General features: G+C 44.8%; 1 protein-coding gene across 5 annotated transcripts in view; it reads right to left on the bottom strand.

The window, feature by feature from the left end:
- ttc28 (tetratricopeptide repeat domain 28) overlaps positions 1 to 23,455 on the bottom strand; it is an 859,201-nt gene that overhangs the window by 258,754 nt on the left and 576,992 nt on the right. For all 5 annotated transcript variants that reach the window (XM_085961472.1, XM_085961475.1, XM_085961474.1 and 2 more), the window contains one exon: positions 1,999 to 2,506. In XM_085961472.1, coding sequence (XP_085817598.1) covers positions 1,999 to 2,506 — 508 coding nt within the window. The remainder of the gene's footprint in view (positions 1 to 1,998; positions 2,507 to 23,455) is intronic.

The following is a 23,455-nucleotide window of genomic DNA, read 5'->3' as shown; positions in this document are numbered from 1 at the left end:
TTGGAGGCGTGGGGGGGGGGGGGGGGTTAAAATCCCGAAATCGGGGGTCCCGACACCATCCCGCCCCCAACCCGCCTCCATGCCAGTTTCAAAGGAGGCGGGTACCCGCCCCCCCCCTCCGAGGCGGGAAGGGGATTAGTGCCAGTTAATTGCCTGTTAACAGGCAGTTTTTAGCCTAATCCCTATTTTTAAGGTTGAAGTGTGGGATTCCCGATGGCTCCAAACCACGCCAAGTTAGAGAAGGCGGGCCGTCGGGTTGAAGGACTTGGAGGGGTCGAGATGTCGGTATTCAGGTGAGTGATGTGTGCATGAGTGCAAAGGTAAGTGTGTTTGGTGTGTCTAAAGTGATTAAAGAAGTTTAAATTACCTTTTCTTACCTTTACAGCCTTCCTTCCTTTAGGTCTCGGGAGTCCCTCATCTCACCAGCACAGAAAGCAGAATGGCTGCGAACTGTCAAAAGTGACAGCCTTCAGCTTTCTGTGCAGGAGAGATTTCTAACTGAGTCTGTGGAGAAGGACTCATGTTAGAAGTAAGACTGTCAGTGTTTGACAGCTTCAAAGAGCTTTCAAACACTGATATTTCATCTGTCAAAACCTCTTGACAGATGAAATTTCAGTCTGTGACGTCACCTGTTGCCAGGTGGCCCTTAATTGGCCTGCTGAGCCCGCTGGGCGGGCTCAACAAGGTCAATCAAGTTAAAATCGCATGGATTGGTCACATCTCGATGGAGACGGGACAACAATCCCAAAAGTTGTAGTCCCACCTCCATCACGTCCCCTGAATGAAAATCCAGCCCAACGTTTCAGGTTGAAGACCCTTCATCAGAACTGAGAAAAAAGCAGGAAATGAAACAGATTAAAAAGCAAGTTTGGGGGCTGGGAAATGGGGGAGGGGATGAAAGAACAAAAGGGAAGGTCTGGGAGAGGTGAAGAGACATTAAGAGATATTCAAGGCGAGACAAGATGGTAATAGGACAGGTAAAGAAACAAAGGATGGCTCTAGATGAAGTGTGAAATGCGCTGGCAGAGTGAGAGACAGCTGCCATGTGGGAGAGAAAAAAAGCAAAAGTCACAAACCAAAAGTGTGGATAAAAATATATAAAAATATGATAGGGGCCGAGTTACCCTGGTGCCCTGGCCAACATTTATACCTCAACCGACATGACACATCTGGTCATTTATGTTTATTGCTGTTTGTGGGAGCCTTTTGTATGCAAATGCCCGTGTTTGTCTAGAGTACCACAATGGCTACACTTCAAAAGTAGCTCAGTGGCTCTGAAGTGCTTTGGAAGGTCCTGAGGATGGGCGTGAGGGTCAGTTATGTGTGGCCTGACACCAGCCAGATTGGTGAATAGAGTTTCAACATGGGAGATGCCTCTAACTGCAATGGATAACAATCCCCAAGCTCCAAATTCCCATTCCTCCTCCAAGCCACAATGGGGGAAATGCATATTGCTGGATGTGTCGAATTACACACTTGTGGCCGCCAATAAGTTCAAAATCTAAAATCTGTGTATTTAAAAACTCTTACTAAATTCTTGTAGAATAATCTGAATATGCAAGAGGGGTCACATAGGAAACACAGTGTAGCAAACTCAGAGCAAAGACCTATACAACTCTGGCATAAGGCGGCCCAGTTGTGGTCAAAGCCATACTATTATAAAATTGAGAGGGCCACAGATTAATTTTCAGTCAGAATTTATCTTATGAAAGTTTCTTTATTTACTTAATGGATCTTCAGCCAGAATCAGGGAGAAAGATGCTTAAAACACGAGGTTTGTAATAACAGAACTTGTTCTAATGAAGTTTGACTGTAATTGCTTTGATTTCCAGAGGACCATAAAACATGCACATCACATTAAAACCTCACTAGAAGTCTGGGTTGTGTGTGCTCTGCTAATCCTCAAAGTAGTTGTAGTTTTGACTGTTGGCAACTTAGAATAAATATTTTTTTTTTTTAAATGATATCTATCCCCTACTGGAAGGGGTTCTTTCTTACCAAGATTGGAGGAGGCCCGTCCCTCTGCTGCTCGGTCCTTCAGGTTCTCTGCTATGCTCAACTGTTGCTCGTGGTACTGCTTTGCTCTCTCCAAATCCTGCATGCAGCGTGCTGCATGACCCAGCCCTGCATATGCTCTCATCTCAATTGCCTTCTCGACTAGTTCCTGTGCTAGCTCCAGCACGTGGTTGTGGTAGGACATTGCTTTGTCAAAGTTCCTCCTGTAGTGATAGGCACTGCCGAGGTTACTGTAGGCCCGTGCTTCCTCTCGCTTGTTCCCCAGTTCCTTCGCAATTCTGAGGTGCTGTTCGTGGCACTGCACTGCATTTTCAAAGTCGCCCATTGCTATGTAAACAGCTCCCATATTGCCCAGTTCTCTGGCTTCCGAGAGTTCGTCTTTGGATTGTTTAGCTAGAAGGACACACTGTTTGTGACTGGCCAGTGCGTTAGGGTAGTCTCCGATGGCTGTGTAGACATGACCTAGACTGCTCAATGCTGAAGAGGCTGCCTGCAATGTAGGAAAAAAAGTTATTTTAAAAACATGGAAGTCCATTACAAAAAGCTTCTTATTGTGTACTACAAGCCACCAATACATATCAGGAAACAAGCCAGTCTAGTGCCAGTATATGGTCATGCATAAATGTTTTTACTTGGACAATGTTGTAAAATCTCTCAATTTCTTGCTGCAGGGATTGACGTTAATTGAGAAGCGAAGTCTCGGGTACATGTGTAAGAATGGTAAGTTCAGATTCCAAGATATATTCCAAATAGCGGTTTTTAAAATATACACCAGTCAGGTTCTGCTGGGAGTTTGTGGAGAGTGGCGATTGCTGGAGGGCAAACATGGGTTTTTTTTAATTCTAAAGCTGAGAATCTAAGAAACAGGTTTTCAAATTGGGGTCCATATACTCTACAACAGGAGCATCCACACGTCTGACTTCACGGGTTCATTAGGTACATAGTGTGGAGCCTCATGCCCCACATATAAAGTTGAAATGAATGTTTCCATTCATTTGTATATATCTCCAGCTGCAGATATTGACAGATCTTGTTCAAGTTTAGGATTTATCCACCAATAAATCAATTGTGCAAACTACAGCCCTTTCCAAATCTCCAAATTCAAGCAGAACAAACCAGCAAGCAAGAAATACAAGTACAAATCTCAGTTATCTGGGCTTCTTGGGTCGGATTGCCAGGGCTGCAGGCTCCACGTGGCCCGTAGGCAGTAGTTTGGGCACCAGTGCCTATGGGGTGTGTGGCAGGATCCCAGGGTCTGAGAGGTCAGCAGTCTGGAGCTGGGTGTACCCTTTGTCATGAGCAGTGTCCATAAATGTTGTATTTCATATTTATTCAAAACACTTATTAGCACATTAGTTATGCTGCTATATACAAGCAAAAATATTTTCTGCAATGATAGAATTATTTACTTTTGGTTGTCTATTGGAAGTTAGCGTGGGGGTATTGGGACCATGTCAATATTTAAAGGGTCCGTTGATCTGAAAGTAAATTCACAATGGCACATGAATACTGCAATACACTTCTGGAGCCCAACGTTATCTTTTAGTGTTCCCCCAATAATTGGATATTTCTACCCGATAATCAACACTGATAACGTGACTGTCCCATTGGAGATCATCAAGGTCAGAACGCAGCTAACTTTAAGCTGCGCTGCAAGGTGGAAGACCTTGGAAATACTTTTGGATCCTGTGAAGGATGAAGGAGGGAGAACTATCATATTGGCAGTTGAACTCTACCATGCACATGCCATCTGTTGACCGCTGTGTAAGAAATCGTGAATTGGAAGAAATAACTTGAGACAAAAAAGTCTCTTTGGACTGCTGTTAGAATAACTAGATAGACACTCAGAATTTGCTGATGTTCTTGGTTCCCTGTGGATGTTATAACATTCTGCACCGTGGCAGTGACCTTGTTTCCAGACTAGCTGTCTGCTGTTTGTGTGCTGGAAAGGTTGTTGACTGTATCTTTGATAAACTACCCTAGGCCCACCCCTAAAACAGAGAGTAAAAGAGATATCTAAAGATCTTTTAGCACAGACGGCGAAGGGAAGAGCCATTCGTGCACGCCAGCCGTCTGTCCAATCGGGAAAGCAAATTGTGTGGAGGACGCAAAGAATCTCCAAAGGGATATAGACAAGCTGAGTGAGTGGGCAAAAATCTGTCAGATGGAGTATAATGTGGGAAAATGCGAGGTTATCCACTTTGGTTGGAAAAATAAAAAAGCAAATTATTATTTAAATGGGGAGAAATTACAAAATGTTGGGGTAGAGGGATCTGGGGGGCCTTGTACATGAATCACAAAAAGTTAGCATGCAGGTGCAGCAAGTAATCAGGAAGGCAAATGGAATGTTGGCCTTTATGGCAAAGGGAATGGAGTATAAAAGCAGGGAAGTCCTGCTACAACTGTACAGAGCATTGGTGAGACCACACCTGGAGTACTGCGTACAGTTTTGGTCTCCTTATTTAAGGAAGGATATACTTGCATTGGAGACAGTTCAGAGAAGGTTCACGAGGTTGATTCCGGGGATGAAGGGGTAGTCTTAAGAAAGGTTGAGCAGGTTGGGCCTATACTCATTGGAGTTTAGAAGAATGAGAGGGGATCTTATTGAAACATATAAGATTCTGAAGGGGCGTGACAGGGTAGATGCAGAGAGGATGTTTCCCCTCGTGGGGGAATCTAGAACTAGGGGGGCATAGTTTCAGAATAAGGGGGCATCCATTTAAAACGGAAATGAGGAGGAATTTCTTCTCTCAGAGGGTCGTGAATCTTTGGAATTCTCTTCCCCAGAGAGCTGTGGAGGCTGGGTCATTGAATATATTTAAGGTGGAGATAGACAGATTTTTGAACGATAAGGGAGTCAAGCGTTCTGGGGAGCGGGCAGGGAAGTGGAGTTGAGGCCAAGATCAGATCAGCCATGATCTTATTGAATGGCGGAGCAGGCTCGAGGGGCCAAATGTCCTACTCCTGCTCCTACGTCTTATGTTCTTATGGGCCAGATACCAGCTGCTTGTCACGGTCGTATGTCTACTATGTCTATCTTGATTGCGTGTTGTACTTAACTTAAACTGCTGCTCCTCAATAAAATGCCTTATAACTCCTAAGACCCTTTGGGTAATCTGTGTGTGACCTGTGATCTTACAACAGGCATTGCAGCACAGGCACCAGTCCCTAAGATGTCTCGAGCCAAGATAGCCCCACAATCTAAGCTGAAGCAGTCTGTATAACATGGAGCAGGCGGAAGAATTTGAATACGTAGGAAGATTGGTTTAGCAATTGTCATATGGAAGGCAAACTCTTTAACATTGGCATCTCCAGACGAATATGATCTGCACCTGATCTAACTTTGACTCAAACCATTTTCAATTCACTCCACTGTATAGAAATTCAATGAACAAAGCCCATTCTCATGCACTTCCATTGTATAAATTCGCAAAGTACTCTTGCTTCTTAATCATTCCCACTTAATAGGATTCCTGGTCCATGCTTAAATATAAACATCTAGATTCAAGTATTAAGAATAAACACCATCCAATTATTTTTTTTTTTAATGCATTGCCAAATAACCCCCAGAAATAGCAGCACAATTTAGAATTTGAGTCAAATTATTGTTCACTATAGAACTAGGTATGTATTTGTCGAGGCTCAATTGCACCAGCTGGGGGACTCGAATCAACTTGCAGCAGTTGATGTTTAGTGTTGGCAAGCCGAATGGTGCCACAATCATACTGGTGGTTATTGTAGATGGGATATTTGATGCAGTATGACAGGCCATATGCCAATAAATTGGATTATAACCAACATGAATATATAACATTAGCATGTACAGATGAATTCCACAAGACATATATGTATCTCCAATGCACTAAACATATTTCTCAGGGATATCTGGAATTCTGTAGCTCTTAAATTTCTCAATTTGCATTGGTCTTGTTGTATTTGGCAGAGCATCATGGAACTTGAATACACTGTACTGTTTCTGGCAAGGGTGAACATTAACTGGGTGGGTGGGTGGGGGGGGGGGGGGCAGGGCTGTAGTGAGCCCCCCCCCTAATTACGTGATCCATCATACTAAATGAAACCAGGTGAGTACTGCAGCATACAAATCCCTCTCTGCGAAATGGATCGGTATCAGGGAGAAGAATTCTCCTTGCAAATTAGAATATTATTTTAAAAATGTAAAAGGGTTTTTTTTTGCTGTTTTTTCTGCTCATTTTTCCCTCTCACTTTCTCCTCTCCTAAACGTTCTGCCTCATGCTGGTACACAGCTCTGCCAGACATCCTGCTCACCAGCTGACCCTTCTTTGTGTGCGAGCATCAGCAAGCTATTCGATTTTATGGGAGCAACACAGTTGCATCCTATCCTGTCCTCACCCGAAGTCCACACACAAACACGTGGCGCACAAACATGCACAATTTCCAGTAGCTCAATAGCAATAAGGGCCGTGGATAATTTCTCGCTTCCTAGTTCAGCTACACTGGCCAACTGTAGTCTTCCTACCACTACCCCAACTATCCTTGTACACGAATCATAGAACGTTAACATGCGCAGCAAGCAATTAGGAAGGCAAATGGTATGTTAGCCTTTATTGCAAGGGGGTTGGAGTGCAAGAGTAAAGAAGTCTTGCTGTAATTATATAGGGCTTTGGAGTACCGTGCACCGTTTTGGTCTCCTTACCCAAGGGAGATACACTTGCCTTCGAGTGGGTGAAACGAAGGCTAACTAGATTGATTCCTGGGATGAGAGGGTTGTTATATGAGATGAGATTGAGTACAATGGGTCTATATATTCAGGAGTTTAGAAGAATGAGAGGTGATATTGAAACGTATAAAATTCTTAGAGGGCTTGACAGAGTAGATGCTGAGAGGCTGTCTCCCCTAGGGGTCATAGTCCCAGGATAAGGGGTCGACCATTTAGAACTCAGATGAAGAGAAATGTCTTCACTCAGAGAGTTGTGAATCTTTGTAATTCTCTACTTCAGACAGCCGAGGGCTGTGGGTGCTCAGTTGTTGAGTATATTCAAGACCGAGATCGATAGATTTTTGGACACTAAGGGAATCATGGGATATGGAGATTGGGCGGGAAAGTGGAGTTGAGGTAGATGATCAGCCATGATCTTACTGAATGGCAGAGCAGGCTCGAGAGGCCGTATGGCCTATTCCTGCTCCTATTTCTTATGTACTCGGTTTGAGATAAAACAGGGTTGTCCAACTTTTCAGAGTTAGTAACTGGATACTCCTGTCAAAACAAGTGAGTGGCCCGCTTGATTAAGCAGAAATTTGAGCCCTAATACACAGAAAAATCACACATAAAAGCCAAATTCCCATACATACAAAAGTAAACAACCTAGGGGCCCCGAAATTCCGTTCCCTACGGGTGTGTACGCGCTGTGCACTCACCCGTAGGGCCAACGGAAGTGCCGGTTTCACGCATGCGCTGGAAACCAGAACTTCCGTTCTCTGAAGAAAGGGGTTCGCAGGTCAAACGCCTGTGCCGGAGAGGCAGCGTGTACACCTGGAACTTCCGGTTTTTTCGAGGTTGATGTAGTCCGGGTAAGTCGGTAGCAGCAGCGCCTGGAAAAGCAGGCGCAAGGCCTGCTTTTAACAAGGTAAGAGGTGATATCAGTAAAAGAAAAACATTTTTAACACTTATTTATCATATTAAAATACTTTAAAGAAAGGTAAGTATATTTTTAGCCCCGTTAAAAACTTTAATTATTCTTTTCAAAAATTTAAATTTGTTTAAAATAGTTAATTTATGTAATTTATAGTCATTTTAAAAATGTGATTTAAAAAAAAAATTATTTGAAGTTTTACTTATGTTTTGAGGGTGATCTCTATTCATAGATTTGACAGGTCATCCTGTCAAATATATGAATGGAGATTCCCTGCTCCAATTGGCTCCCCATGGCCCACGTGATCCCAGGGACGCTGCGAACTAGCTGCGCCCCTGGGATACGCATGCCCTACACACTGGCAGTTTGAGGAGGCACATCAACAGAATTCTATGCCGGCCCAGAGTGTTAAGTCTGTGTGTTATACTGAGAATTACTACACAGACCACAAGAGTAACTTTTAACAGGTCTTTACTAGTCGAAGGTCAGGGCGGAACTGCCCAACAAATCACCACACAGCACTTATATACCGGTGTGGTCACCACCGGTATTACAGTATACAGCAGCCAAGATAAAGTAGTGCAACCTTTAAAATAGTTCTCTTAAAGGTGGAACGGTTACATACACTACAATTCTCCCTTTTTAGGTTAACAGTATATATTCCCATTAAACATAACATCATAACATATATACACAACTTCATGTAAAAACAGTTCACAGATTCAGTCTCTCTGGAGGCTTCCTGACTCGGTCCGGATAACGCCTCGGTGGTGTAGTAGTTTTCGGTGGTGTAGTAGGTTCTTTTGGCAAGGTCGATTCGGCTTGAATGTCAGTGTCGGGTTCATCTGGTTCCAGTATCACCGGATCGGAGGTAGATACTATGGGTATCTCTGCTTCATCATTAGGCGTATAGAGTTGTGGTGTAGGTTGTCCCTTTTCGGATGACGCTATGATCTGGTCAGCATGGCGCCTTATTATGCTTTCACCAATGTCCACGGTATACATCAGCGGTCCTAGTCGTGTGCAAATAGTTCTAGGCTGCCATTTCTCGGTACGGTAGTCCCGGGCCAAAACTTGTTGACCTATCTGGAAGGTTCTAGTTGGCCTTTCATTCATGCCTTGAAATTGCCGGTTTTCTACGTCCCTTCTGATGTTTGGCTTGATCAAATCCAGCCGGCATCTTAGTCTTCTATTGAAAAACATCATGGCGGGAGTTTGGTTTGTGACCGCATGTGTTGCATTCCTGTACGCCAACAAGAAGTTATCTACCTTATGTTGTAGATTTATGTCTTCATTACCCATGGCCTTTATGGCCTTCTTGAAGGTCTGGACAAACCTTTCAGCTAATCCATTGGTGGCGGGATGGTATGGGGCGGACGTGTAGTGCTTAACCCCATTGTTTTTTAAGAACTTCCTGAATTCTTCGGACACAAATTGCGGTCCATTATCAGAACAGATCTGTTCCGGCAGCCCATTCCTGGCAAATATGGTCCTTAATACTGTGATGGTTTTTTCCGTGGTGGTGGAGGACATCTTTATTACCTCCGGCCACTTGGAATGTGCATCCACCGCGATTAAGAACATTGAGTCCATAAATGGACCAGCAAAGTCGATATGTACCCTTTGCCATGGAGATGAGGGCCACTCCCATGGATGCAGAGGAGCTTGTGGTGGGGCGTTTTGGACCTTCTGGCATCCTAGACAGCTCTTGGTCATTTCTTCAATGTCTCCATCGATACCTGGCCACCACACGAACGCTCTGGCTAGGTTCTTCATTTTCACTCTACCCAGATGCCCCTCGTGAAGCTCCTTTAGCACTTTATGCTGGAGTTTGGGTGGAATCACCACTCTGGATCCACACATCAAAGTTCCTCGGCACACCGACAGCTGTTCTCTTCTTTGCGAAAATGCTGGCAACAGTGGTTCGTCATGTGCTGGCCATCCCTTCACTGTTAAATCGTAGACTCGAGAGAGAGAGTCGGGTCATTTCTTGTTTCCTTTTCGATCGTAGAATTTGTTACTGGTAGACATTCCACTATGGCCGAGTGGAACATCTCCACTGGGTCCACTGTAGGCGCCTCTTCTACCGTTGGCAACGGTAGGCGCGATAAACCGTCAGCATTCCCATGTTGTTTTGATCCTTTGTATTCTATGTCATATTGGTGTGCCCCTAGGAAAAGGGACCACCTCTGTAGCCTTTGCGCTGTCATAATGGAAACGCCCTTTTTAGGGTTGAATATGGATACCAACGGCTGGTGGTCTGTCAGCAGTGTAAACTTCTGGCCCTGCAGGTAATGATTAAACTTCTTTACTCCCCACACCAGGCTGAGAGCCTCCCTATCTATCTGAGCATAGTTGCGCTCAGCAGAGGTCAATGATCTGGATGCAAATGCGACTGGCCTTTCCGAGCCATTTGGCAACTTGTGTGAGAGTACTGCTCCAATACCATAAGGAGAAGCATCACAAGCTAAACGAATAGGTAGCGTTGGGTTGAAGTGAGCCAACACTTCCTCTGAGGTGATCAATGTCTTGCTTTTGCGAAAGGCCTTCTTACAGTCCTCGCTCCACTTCCATGGTACTTCTTTCTGCAAAAGGGCATTCAGCGGGTGCAGCACCGTGGATAAATTTGGCAGAAACTTATGGTAATAGTTAATCAACCCTAGGAACGATCTCAACTGGGATACATTTTCCGGAGCGGGAGCCTTCACAACAGCTTCGATCTTGTCAGGTGACTTGTGCAGCCCCTCCTGGTCAATGACATGACCACAGTACGAGATCCGTTTCTGAAAGAACTCACATTTCTGGCGATTAACTCGAAGGCCATATTCCTTCAACCTGGTGAGCACCAGTTTCAAATTTGCAAAGTGTTCCTCATCGTCATCTCCTGTAATCAGGATATCGTCCAAGTAACATTGAGTGCTTGGAATTCCCTGTAATACCTGCTCCATGGCCCTCTGCCAAATTGCCGGAGCCGAAGCCACTCCAAAAACCAGTCTATTATATCGATATAAGCCTCTGTGCGTGCTGATTGTGAGATACTGGCGCCACTCTTGCTCAACTTCCATCTGTAAGTACGCTTGCGCCAGGTCTATCTTGGTGAAGCGTTTCCTGCCAGACAATGAAGCAAAGATATCCTCAATCCGCGGAAGCGGATATTGCACCATGTGAAGCACCGGATTAACTGTGATCTTGAAGTCTCCACAGATGCGGACCTTCCCGGGTTCCCCTGGCTTGTTACTCGATGAGCGCTTCATGACGGGAACAATGGGCGTGGCCCACTCACTCCAGTCCACCTTAGACAGTACTCCTGAACGTTCCAGCCCTTCCAGCTCAGCTTCCACAGCAGGTCATATCGCATACGGTACCGGTCTGGCTTTGAAAAATTTTGGGTTTGCATGTTCTGCAATCTTGATTTTTGCCTTAATTCCTCTCAGTGTTCCCAGTCCCTGTTGGAACACCTCTTTAGCCTCATCCAATATTCTGGACAATCGTTCAGGTTTGACATCTTTTTTTCCGGAATCTACCGTTATTGCGTTTAGGGAGTGCCAGTCCATATTTATTTTCCTGATCCACTCCCGTCCCAGAAGTGGTGGACCTCCCTCAGGTAGTACATATAAGTCCATTCCTTGGTGTTCTTTGCCCTTGTGTATCACCTTGACTTTTATCTTTCCGATGGGGTATACTTTTTGCCCCGTGTATGTCTGCAATACTATCTCCGTATCCCGTAGGGGAATATGTTTGAATAACTTTTTGTAATCTTGCTTATTCATGACCGTCAACGCCGATCCGGTGTCCAATTCCATCTTCACTTGGACTCCTGCTATCTGCAGTGTGACCCAGATAGTTTGTCAGTCAGCTTCCTTACTCACGTTGTGAATTCTCAGACTACCCAGTTCCTTGCTGTTGGAGTCTGAATCCGAATTCTGTTCATCCGAACTCTTCTCAGCCACCTTATGTACCTTTCTGCACTTTTCCTGTGGTGACTTTTTGTTGCTGGTCTTCTTTCCTGACCGGCATACTTTAGCTATGTGACCAAGCTTGCCACATTTTCTACATTCCTGGTTTTTAAACCAGCATTGGTTTTGATCGTGTGTTGTCTTTCCACAACGATAACATTTCGTTGTACCCAAAGCCATTTGATCTACGCTGAGTACCGCTGCCTTCAGCTGCATTTCCGCAGTGCCTCTCGCTGCGGCTTCGTGCGATGCTGCAATAGTGACAGCCTTATCAAGTGTAAGATCATTCTCTTCAAGTAGCCACTTTTGTGTTCCTTCTTTCGACAACCCACACACGAATTTGTCTCTCAGTGCCTCTATCAGGCTTTCCCCAGACAGTATTTCGCTAGCTTACGCAGTTCAATTAAATGCTCCGCGTTGCTTTCCTCTTTCAGTTGCGTTCTCGCATAAAATTTAAATCGTTCCGCTAACATCAGCGGTGTGGGGTTCAAATGATTCTTCAGGACAGCAACAATTTTAGCGAAAGTCTGATCTGCCGGTTTAGCTGGTGATAGAAGATGCTTCAATAGCCCGTATGTCTTCGCACCCATTGAGTTTAGTAAGGTTAGTGCTTTATCTTCATCTGATATTTTATTTGCCTTACAATATATCTCTATGCGTTCTACATATGTGGCCCAATCTTCAACATCGGGATCGAAATCGTTGATGTTACCACGCTTAGGCATCCTCGCGATCTTCTTGAGAAACAAAAGTATTTTTTTTTTCTTTTACAAAATGGCGGTTTCCCGCGCTTGTCTTCTTCCCCCGCCTCCGAAAATGGCGGCTTCCCGCGTTTGCCTTTCTCCCCCGCTGGCTGTAATGGCGATTGCCGTATTGCTGCGTTCGCCCTCCCCCAGCGGTTTTCAAGCCGTGCCTCCCAGCTCCTCTTGCAGTCCAGTCCTTTCCCCCCCGGCTGCGGCTGAGTTCTCCGCGGTTTTTTAAATTTTCTCCCGCGCCTTACGCTGACCCGGTCGCTGCGCCTCGCGGCCTTGGTAGCTGCCCGGCCTTTTTCACCGGTCACGGTCGAGCTCTCTCTCGACGCTGTTGCGTCTCCCAGCCCGCTTGCAGCCCGGTCTTTCGCACCGGCTGCGTTTGCATTCACCGCGGCTTCCGTGCCTTACGCTGCCCCAGTCTCAGCGCCTCTGGCCCCGACTTCTGTCCAGCTCTTTTCCCCGGCCGTGGTCGAGTTCTCCGCCCTTATATCCTCCGTTTTTAAAAAAAAAATTCTCCCCTACTCACATTCAACGTGGCCGACTTGCTGCTCGTCGCTGATCGGCTTACCCACCACCGTGATAGAAGGGATGATCACTGCCTGTTGCTGATGGAAGGCTTCGTGTCAGAATTCTTCCTTTGCTCTGCAGACCCAAGTCTTTTCTCAGCAGAATGATGAGGGCGGATGCCTCCTCTCGACGCCCGTTAAACTGCCTTGGATGTATCTCTGCCGCAGGGTAAGATCGTACTTGTCGCCACTGTTAAGTCGGTGTGTTATACTGAGAATTACTACACAGACCACAAGAGTAACTTTTAACAGGTCTTTACTAGTCGAAGGTCAGGGCGGAACTGCCCAACAAATCACCACACAGCACTTATATACCGGTGTGGTCACCACCGGTATTACAGTATACAGCAGCCAAGATAAAGTAGTGCAACCCTTAAAATAGTTCTCTTAAAGGTGGAACGGTTACATACACTACACAGAGCATTACGGTCGGCGCGGTTTGTTTGTGCAGGTCGGGTGCTTACGCCCGCGGGAAGCCTCCGACCGGAATTTCTGGGCCAGGGCCTATCTACCAAAAAAAGCCACACCTACCCCACCCAACACAAAAACGTGATGCCCCCATAAACAGTGCAAGCCAGACCCGCTCCTTCTCACTCCCATCCTTCCCTTCACACAAAGCTTGAAAACTGGGAACTGTCAGTCTCAGCTCTTGAAATTTCCCCAGCTGGAGGGCTGATTGATACCAAAAAGATTGCTCTAAATCTACAAACAGCCTTTTCTCATCCTCCAGGCCAAGGAGGTTTAAAAGATTTCACCTGAGCCGTTTATCCAGCCTCTGCTTCTTATATCGACTCAAAAGGTTGGGTGTTCAAGTCCTACTCCAGAGATTTGAGAACATAATCTAAACTGAGACTTCAGTGGAATACTGAGGGAGTGCTGCACTCTTAGAGGTGCCGTCTTTTGGACGAGACGTTAAACCGGTGTCCCATATGCCCTCTCAAGTGGATGTAAAAGATCCTATGGCACTATTTCAAAGAACAGGTAGTTCTTCCCCATCTCCTGGCCAATATTTATTCCTCAAACAACACAAACATTAGCTGGTCATGTATCTCATTGCTATTAGTGGGGATTTACTGCGCACTTACTGGCTGCTGCGTTTCCTACATTACAACAGTGTCTACACTTCAAAAGTGCTTAATTGGCTGTAAAGTGCTTTGGGATGCCCTGAGATAGTGAGGCTATATAAATGTAAGTTAGTTCGTTCTTTCTTTGCGATAAAAGCCAATTTCAAACACTGTTAGATTCAGCTTCCAATAAACTGTAGCTGAAATCAATTTTGCGCGCTTAATATGAGAAGAAGCTGGGCCAGATGGAAGTGTTGTGTGGTATCTTGAATGTATAAGAAGCTATATTAATAAAAGTTCTTTCTTTATTTTGTATCCTTTATGCCCTATAAGAATGATTTTCCATATCATATATAACAGAAATAATGAAAGAACATTATCTTCTGTTCCCCCTGTGCCAAGATCACAAGTGGACGGATGATTACATTATTTCTTGGTCTCGGCCAATGACACTCTCTCAATGTTTTAATCTTTAAAAATTGCAGCTGTTAGTAAATGGTTTTCCATTATCTTCCTCAATAACAACAGTAACTTGCCTTTAACGTAGTAAAACATCCCAAGGTGCTTCACAGGAGCGTTATCAAACAACATTTGACACCAAGCCACATAAAGAGATATTAGGACAGATGACCAAAATTGAGGTAAATTGTAAGGAGCATCTTACATAGAAACATAGAAGATAGGAGCAGGAGTAGGCCATTCGGCCCCTCGAGCCTGCTCCGCCATTCAATAAGATCATGGCTGATCATCCAAATTCAGTACCCTGTTCCTGCCTTCTCTCCATATCCCTTGATCCCTTTAGCTTTAAGAAATATATCCAACTCCTTCTTGAATATATTTAATGAATTGGCTTCTACTGCCTTCTTTGGTAGAGAATTCCACAGGTTCACCACTCTCTGGGTGAAGAAATTCCTCCTCATCTCAGTCCTAAATGGCTTACCCCTTATCCTTAGACTGTGACCCCTGGTTCTGGACTCCCCGACCATCGGGAACATCCTTCCAGCATCTAGTCTATCTAGTCCTGTTAGAATTTTATAAGTTTCGATGAGATCCCCTCTCATTCTTCTAAACTCCAGCGAGTACAAGCCCAATCGACCCAATCTCTCCTCATACGTCATTCCTGCCATCCCAGGTATCAGCCTGGTGAATCTTCGCTGCACTCCCTCCATGGCAAGAACATCCTTCCTCAGATAAGGCGACCAAAACTGCACACAATACTCAAGGTGTGGTCTCACCAAGGCCCTGTACAACTGCAGCAAGACATCCTTGTTCCTGTACTCAAACCCTCTCGCTACGAAGGCCAACATACCATTTGCCTTCTTAACCACCTGCTGCACCTGCATGCTTACTTTCAGCGACTGGTGCACAAGGGCACCCAGGTCTCGTTGCACTTCCCCTTCTCCCAATCTCCCAATCTATTGCCATTCAGATAATAATCTGCCTTCCTGTTTTTGACACCAAAGTGGATAACTTCGCATTTATCCACGTTATATTGCATCTGCTATGCTTCTGCCCAATCATCCAACCTGTCCAAATCATACTGGAGTTTCTCGGCATCCTCCTCACAGCACACACACCCACCACCCAGCTTTGTGTCGTCTGCAAACTTGGAGATATTACATCTAGTTCCCTCGTCCAGATCATTAATATATACTGTGAATAGCTGGGGTCCAAGGACCGATCCCTGCGGTACCCCACTAGTCACTGCCTGCCACTCGGAAAAAGAGCTGTTTATTCCAACTCTTTGCTTTCTGTCTGCCAACCAGTTCTCTATCCAAGTCAATACCTTGCCCCCAATCCCATGTGCCTTAATTTTACACGCTAATCTCTTATGCGGGACCTTCTCGAAAGCCTTTTGAAAATCCAAATACACCACATCCACTGGTTCTCCCTTATCTACTTTACCAGTTACATCCTCAAAAAATTCCAGTAGATTAGTCAAGCACGATTTACCTTTTGTAAATCCATGTTGACTTTGTCCGATCCGGTCACTTTTTTCCAAGTGCTCTGCTATTACATCCTTTATAATGGACTCTAGCATTTTCCCCACTACCGACGTCAGGCTTACCGGTCTGTAATTCCCCGTTTTCTCTCTACCACCCTTTTTGAACAGTGGGGTAACATTAGCTACCCTCCAATCCATGGGTACTGTTCCAGAGTCTATCGAATTTTGGAAGATGACCAGCAATGCATCTACTATTTCTAGGGCCACTTCCTTAAGTACCCTAGGATCTAGATTATCAGGCCCTGGGGATTTATCGGCCCTCAATCCCATCAATTTCCCTAACGCCATTTCCCTACAAATACTGATTTCTATCAGTTCCTCCCTTTCATCAGATCCTATGTTCCCCGACATCTTTGGGAGGTTATTTGTGTCCTCCTTTGTGAAGACAGAACCAAAGTATGTATTTAATTGGTCTGCCATTTCTTTATTCCCCATTATAAATTCCCCTGATTCTGACTGCAAGGGACCTACGCTTGACTTCACCAATCTTTTTCTCTTCACATATCTATAAAAGCTTTTACAGTCAGTAAAGGAGGAGAGAGAGGCAGAGAGGTTTAGAGAGAGGGAATTCCAGAGTTTAGGGGATACCACAAAGCACTTAACATCTGCTGCAATTAGAAATATAAACTTCCTGACTGAGCTTGTTGCTGGATACCCACTTTTCTGAGGTCATCCAAAACTCGACTGCCCATGTCCTAACTCGCACCAAGTCCCATTCGTCCATCACCCCTGTGCTCGTTGACCTACATTGGCTCCTGGTTAAGCAGTGCCTCGATTTCAAAATTCTCATCCTTGTTTTCAAATCCCTCCATGGCCTCACCCCTCCCCATCACTGTAATCTCCTCCAGCCCCACAACCACCCGTGATATCTGCGCTCCTCTAATTCTGCCCTCTTGAGCATCCCTGATTATAATCGCTCAACCTTTGGTGGCTGTGCCTTCTGTTGCCTAGGCCCTAAGCTCTGGAATTCTCTGCCTAAACCTCGCCACCTCTCTTTCCTCCTTTAAGACGTTCCTTAAAACCTACCTCTTTGACCAAGCTTTTGGTCACCTGCCCTAATTTATCCTTATGTGGCTCGGTGACAATTTTTTTTTGTCTTACAATACTCCTGTGCAGCGCCTTGGGACGTTTTACGACGTTAAAGGCACTATATAAATACAAGTTGTTGTTGACCTTACAAGCTGTAGTATCTGCGGGAGAGGGGTACTGGGTGCAAGTGTAAATCATAAAGATAAGTACAGGCGCTCATTCTTTAATTGACAAGCACAGACCACCATCACAGCATCTAACTGCTCCTGAAACTATTCCAAGTACCCTACCTGAAAGAGCATTTCAAGTGCTGATTACATTGAGTGGAGGCCTGACCAGAAGTTAACACAACCCTGGCCAGAGCATTATACAGTTCAGCATTTAATTTTCTCAGTTGGTTGCTGCCAAAACAATGACTGGACATGGTAAGTGCTGATGGTAACTCCCAGATCTCTTTCAGCCTCATCTCCAGCTAATTGATCACCATTCACTGAGTAAACAGTGGTCTTCTTGGTTTTAAACCTTTGTGAATCTCAACACATTTACTTTTGGGCTGCAGGCAGCTGTGCATGACTGCTGGTCAGGAGCCCGGCCACAAGCATGGGTCTTAGCGCAGTATAAACAATTTACAGAACAAGGGCATGGTGACAGGAACACTCCTCCTTCGAAAACCATTTTGGCTGCCATCTGAAAGATGATCCTCAGTTTTGTTCCTAATGACCGATTCCATTACCGTGTCAATTTTTGATGCAAGTCTAATTGTGATATCCGAGTGGTAAGGTCAGAAACTGAGAGAAGCGAGATATTAGGAACAAACCCAACTGTTTATTTACACGGTGTAGCAGAGGAACATATCTCTTACAAGCTGGAGGCCAGGCACCCAATTCTTACTGCACGAGCCAAGATGGAGGATCCCTCTGAGTCATACCCATAATGCAATGCCACATTACCGTGTTAACTGGTGTACCAGGACATTGAATACATGACCCATTACCTTAAATACTGGTGAATGTGAACCCTTAATATTTGGCTCCATCTGGTGGATAACTTAAACATTACATCCCAGATTACTATACTAATATATCGATAATTACCTGTTTTTTTTAAATAGGTACCTCATTTGTCCGTTTGATTAGCACCCCATCCACCACCTTAAACATTCACTCCCTCCACCACTGTGCACCATGGCTGCAGTGTGTACCATCTACAAGATGCACTGCGGCAACTCATCACAAGGCTTCCTCGATAGCACCTCCCAAACCCGCGATCTCTACCACCTAGAAGGACAAGGGCAGCAGATGCATGGGAACACCACCACCTCCAAGTCACACACCATCCTGGCTTGGACATATATCGCCGTTCCTTCATTGTCGCTGGGTCAAAATCATGTAACTCCCTACCTAACAGCACTGCAGGAGTCCCTTCACCACACAGACTGCAGTGGTTCAAGAAGGCAGCTCACCACCACCTTCTTAAGAGTAACAGGGGATGGGAAATAAATGCTGGCCTTGCCAGCAATGCCCATATTTTGTGAATGAATAAAAAAATCAGCCTCATAGTCAGTCTCCTCGGGACTGCCTCCAATAAGTCTACATCTTTCCTGTAATACAAAAAACAAAACAAAACACAGTTCTCCAGATGCAGTCTCACCAAGGCCAGAAACAACTTCAAATTCACAGCCTTAAGTCATTCAAAGTCATAACCTTAACCATGTTCTCAGATTCCAATAATCTTTGAAAGATATCAGTGATGGGATTTTTAATCTCCTCAGGCAACTCCACATTTTATTTGCTTTCGTCAATGCCAGTAAACACTGAACCAACAGTTTTAATAATCTATCTACCAAAACCCCAAGATCTCTTTGCTGCTCTGTTACCTTAAGCACCTTGTCATTTAATATATAATCCACAATATCACTTCTACCAAATCGCATGACTTTACACTTGTCTGCATTGAATGCCACCTGCCACTTCTCTGCCCAATGAACCTAATCTATCCAGAATCCCTTTGGACTATCACAAGCTGGTTAGCATCACTGGCCACTGCTAACAACTTGATATCATCTACAAATTTGGATATCTTGCATAATATTCTGTCCTCCGTCTTTATGAAAATTACAAGCAGTGGTCGCAGCATTGGTGCCCTGTAGGTCTTTACTGGCAACTGGTTTTTACTCTGACCTCAGCCCACACAATACCACCATTTGTCACCTACTTGTCAACCACACATCATTCCAGCCGAACAATTTGCTACCTATTCCGTCAGTTTGTTATGTGAGACAGTATCAAATATCTTCCTGGAAGTTTCAAAGTGCAGTTCCATGCCTTTGTTACCTCTAGACTTGACTATTCCAACGCACTTCTGGCTGGCTCTCCCACATTCTACCCTACGTAAACTTGAGGTCATCCAAAACTCTGCTGCCCGTGTCCTAACTCGCACCAAGTCCCGTTCACCCATCACCCCTGTGCTCGCTGACCCACATTGGCTCTCGGTTAAGCAACATTTCGATTTGAAAATTCTCATCTATGTTTTCAAATCCCTCCATGGCCTCGCCCCTCCCTAGCTCTGTAATCTCCTCCAGCCCCACAAACCCGCCACCCCCCCCCCCCCCCCCCGAGATACCTGCGCTCCTCTAATTCTGCCCTCTTGAGCACCCCTGATTATAATCACTCAACCATTGGTGGACGTATCTTCTGTTGCCTAGGCCCTACGCTCTGGAATTCCCTGCCTAAACCTCTCTGCCTCCTTTAAGACGCTCCTTAAAACCTACCTCTTTGACCAAGCTTTTGGTCACCTGCCCTAATTTATCCTCATGTGGCTCGGTGTCACATTTTTTGTCTTTTAATACTCCTGTGCAGCACCTTGGGACATTTTACTACATTAAATACAAGTTGTTGTAAGTGACTTGGGGGAGAGCTTATTCCAGGTGCAGACACAGAAGGAAGTAAAGTTGGAAGGGGGTGGTGAGGAATACAAGGAAGTGGCCAGAGATGGCCTGGTAGCCTAAGGCCAGGAACTTGCTCAGAGCTGTTATGTTCCACGGCCGTAACCTTGCCATAAGTGCGGCAAGGCTTCCACTGCACCTCCAATGAAATTACAGCAACAGAGCAGGAGCAGCTCCAAGCAAATTCCTGGCCTAAGTCTTGATCCAAGGCACAAATTCACAGAGGTGAACATGATACATAGGCTGGAGATGTGTCTGTGTAGGTGACATGAATCAGTCATTCATGAAAGAAAGACTTATGAAATAATACTGAGCGGCCTATGGGTGGCGCTGTCCAGGGAGAGTATAAATACTCGGGCACGGGCCCAGCTTGCACAGGACATTCTTAACAGGAACTAGTGAAGGACACAACTAGACCTCCATGTTGTAAAACAGTTGATTGAAGCTTTGTTTAACGCTTAGACCAAGTGCCTAGTAGTTTTCTTACGTCAGTAGGTCTGAAGTGGAAGAGTTGCCTCACATGAAATCTGCAAAGTATTGCTGGGTTCTGAAGCTAACAGTATTGTTTATGCTGGGTGGGGGTGAATTTTAACAGCTGATAGAAGGGCATAATTTGGCCCTCATGGGGGTGTTGGCTTAGTTTGGTGACCTCACTGTCATGCCAAGTTTTGAATCCACTTGACGTGACTGCTCGAGATCTCCCTTTGCTTCTCTTTGGGCAGAGGGCTTAAAGACCCAATGGGATCTTCCAGGAGGTGCAGGACCCCCATCAAGTTGAGAGGTTTATAGCAACAATGCGGTTGTCCTGTACCTTTTTGGTCTGTTCAAAGAGTCTGCGAAGGGTTGCTGCGTGGAATAGCTAGCAGGAAGGTCTCACTACTCTATATTCTTAGCCATGGGTTTTACTAGGAGGCAGATGACCAGGCCAGAATCCCTTGGGGCAAGGCTGCCCAGTAATAGTGTAGAGAGTCTGGAAGGTTGAGAGTCCCTTCTTGTTTTGGGAGCTAAATATGCTTGATGTGTATTTGTGGCCTCTTGTCTGCCCAGAGGAACTTGGAGATCCAATTGTTCAGCTGCTGAAATTGTTGGGCAGGGACTCTGATTGGCAACATTTGGAAATGACAGAGGAAGTGAAGTAAGATATGGCTGGCTGTCCATCCTACTAAAAACAATATGGGAAGGTTATTCCATCCAGTTAGAGGTAGGGCAACATATTTTGGTGTGGCTTGTATGCCAAGGTACCTAAGCCAGTCGCTGATTATGTAACATGTTAGGACTACCATAAGCGTATGGGACCTTTTTGCATGATGGGCATGCCTGTTACGTTTTGTAATAGTCAAGTCTATCTACCTCTAAATATTATTTGAACCGTCAAGGCAACAAATTAAATAAAACATTCCATCTCTAGCTTTTTCTTCTCCCTTTAAGTTGCCACCGAAAGTTCCTCAACAAGTTGCCACCAGCACACTGACTCATGATAACCAAAAGCTCGGTTCACTAGGTTAATTCCAGAGATGAGGGGGTTGACTTATGAAGAAAGATTGAGCAGGTTGGGCCTATACTCATTGGAATTTAGAAGAATGAAAGGTGATCTTATTGAAACCTAAAAGATACTGAGGGGGCTCGACTAGGTAGATGCAGAGAGGATGTTTCCCCTCGTGGGGAAATCTAGAACTTGGGGACATAGTTCCAGAATAAGGGGTCACCCTTTTAGAACTGAGATGAGGAGGAATTTCTTCTCTTAGAGGGTTGTAAATCTGTGGAATTCTCTGCCCCAGAGAGCTGTGGAGGCTGGGTCATTAAATACATTTAAGGTGGAGATAGGCAGATTTTTGCAAGATATGGGAGTGAAGGGTTATGGGGAGCGGGCAGGGAAGTGGCTTTGAGCCCAAGATCAGCCATGATCTTATTGAATGGCGGAGCAGGCTTGAGGGGCAAAGTGGACTAATCCTGCTCCTATTTACGTTCTTATGTTCTCTCCTTATATGGCTTAGCATCAATTCTTGATTTGTTAAATATAATTTTATAAACCACACTGCGCCCAGACAAAATTATCTTCAAATACTGGGAATTCCAAGATAAACTACTTTATTTTTAGTTTCCTCCCCCACCCAACCAAAGAACATTTTAGTTGTTTTTGACCAAATCAGTATTCCACAACACACAGCCAAAATAAAATGATTCCACAACATATAGCCAAAGTAAAATTATTTATGAAGCCATGGCTTGACTCCTGTGGTTAGCCACCAAAAATGTAGCTGATGCTGCCAGAAACGATAAGCAACATCTGATTAAGTGTAAAGTCATGTCATGTGGTGGCTTTTCAGCAGGCTGCATGAACTTTGATGACCAGATAATTACACGACTGTCGACAGACGAAGCTTTAGCAAAAATTGGTAAGACATTTGAGCTATAAATGACCATTGGGGAGAGTGGGTAGAAGAGAACACTCACACTGCAGCAATTTCTGCTCTCTGGCTAACCTCTTAATTCCATTCATTCTTTTCGTCAGTTTCCTTAAATGAGACAAGTTCCTATCTATCCTGCCTGTGTATGTTTAAAGGAATGGTGTTCACAAGATAGCAATGTAGATTTGGATGAGCAAGGACAAAGTAGTGACAAAGACCCTTGCAGGTCTGTGTTATGCCATACGATATGTGTCTGCTGATCAAATGCAATCTAAGTTAACGAGCATGACATATTTGGAGAATGTGTTGTGTTAATATTAGTCCAGTGCAAATGTTGTTAGTTGTTACCCAAGCTCCTGAACAGAGATGAAACCAGTCTAAAAGGCCTACAGAGTGGTTACACTTTCACTAAGAATTTAATTAACACATCTGAACAGGCTGGTGCTCATTTCTCTAGAAGAGAGAAGTCTGCGGAATGACCTGACAGAGGTCTTTAAGATAATGGAAAGGTTTGATAGGGTAGACGTTGACCAGATATTTCCACTTGTGGAGGAGACCAGAACTAGGGGCCATAAATATAAGATAGTTACTAATAAATCCAATAAGGAATTCAGGAGAAACCTTTTTTACCCAGAGAGTGGTCAGAATGTTGACCTTGCTACCACATGGAATAGTTGATGCAAATAGTATAGATGCATTTAAGGAGAAGCTGGATAAGTACATGAGGGCGAAAGCAATAGAGTTAGATGAAGTAGAGTGGGAGGAGGCTCGTGTGGAGCATAAATACCGTCAGAGGCCAGTTGGGCTGAATGACCAGTTTCTGTGCTGTAAATTTTATGTATCCCATTTATATGAGATCCCACGTGAGCTTGGAATAAACAGAGTAGGACACTCTTGGAGTGAGGAAAGCAAAAAATGAAAAGTTAGAGTTATGAAGGAAAGTGCCAAAAACTGGGGCTTTGCTCGCTGGGTCAAAGATAGCTTGTTGGGGGAGAGGGGGGAGAGGAGGAAGGGGGAGAGGAGAGATCTAATAGAGGTTCTCAGAATTATGAAAGGTTTTCAGAGGGTAAATAGTAAAAGATTGTTTCAACAGTTCCTGTGGA

The sequence above is a fragment of the Somniosus microcephalus genome, chromosome 19 (assembly GCF_052327205.1).
Source record: "Somniosus microcephalus isolate GS21.2 chromosome 19, FLI_Smic_1.0, whole genome shotgun sequence".
NCBI classification, from domain to species: domain Eukaryota; kingdom Metazoa; phylum Chordata; class Chondrichthyes; order Squaliformes; family Somniosidae; genus Somniosus; species Somniosus microcephalus.
Note: the sequence above shows the minus strand (reverse complement) of the source record. Positions and strands in the feature narration are given on the sequence as shown.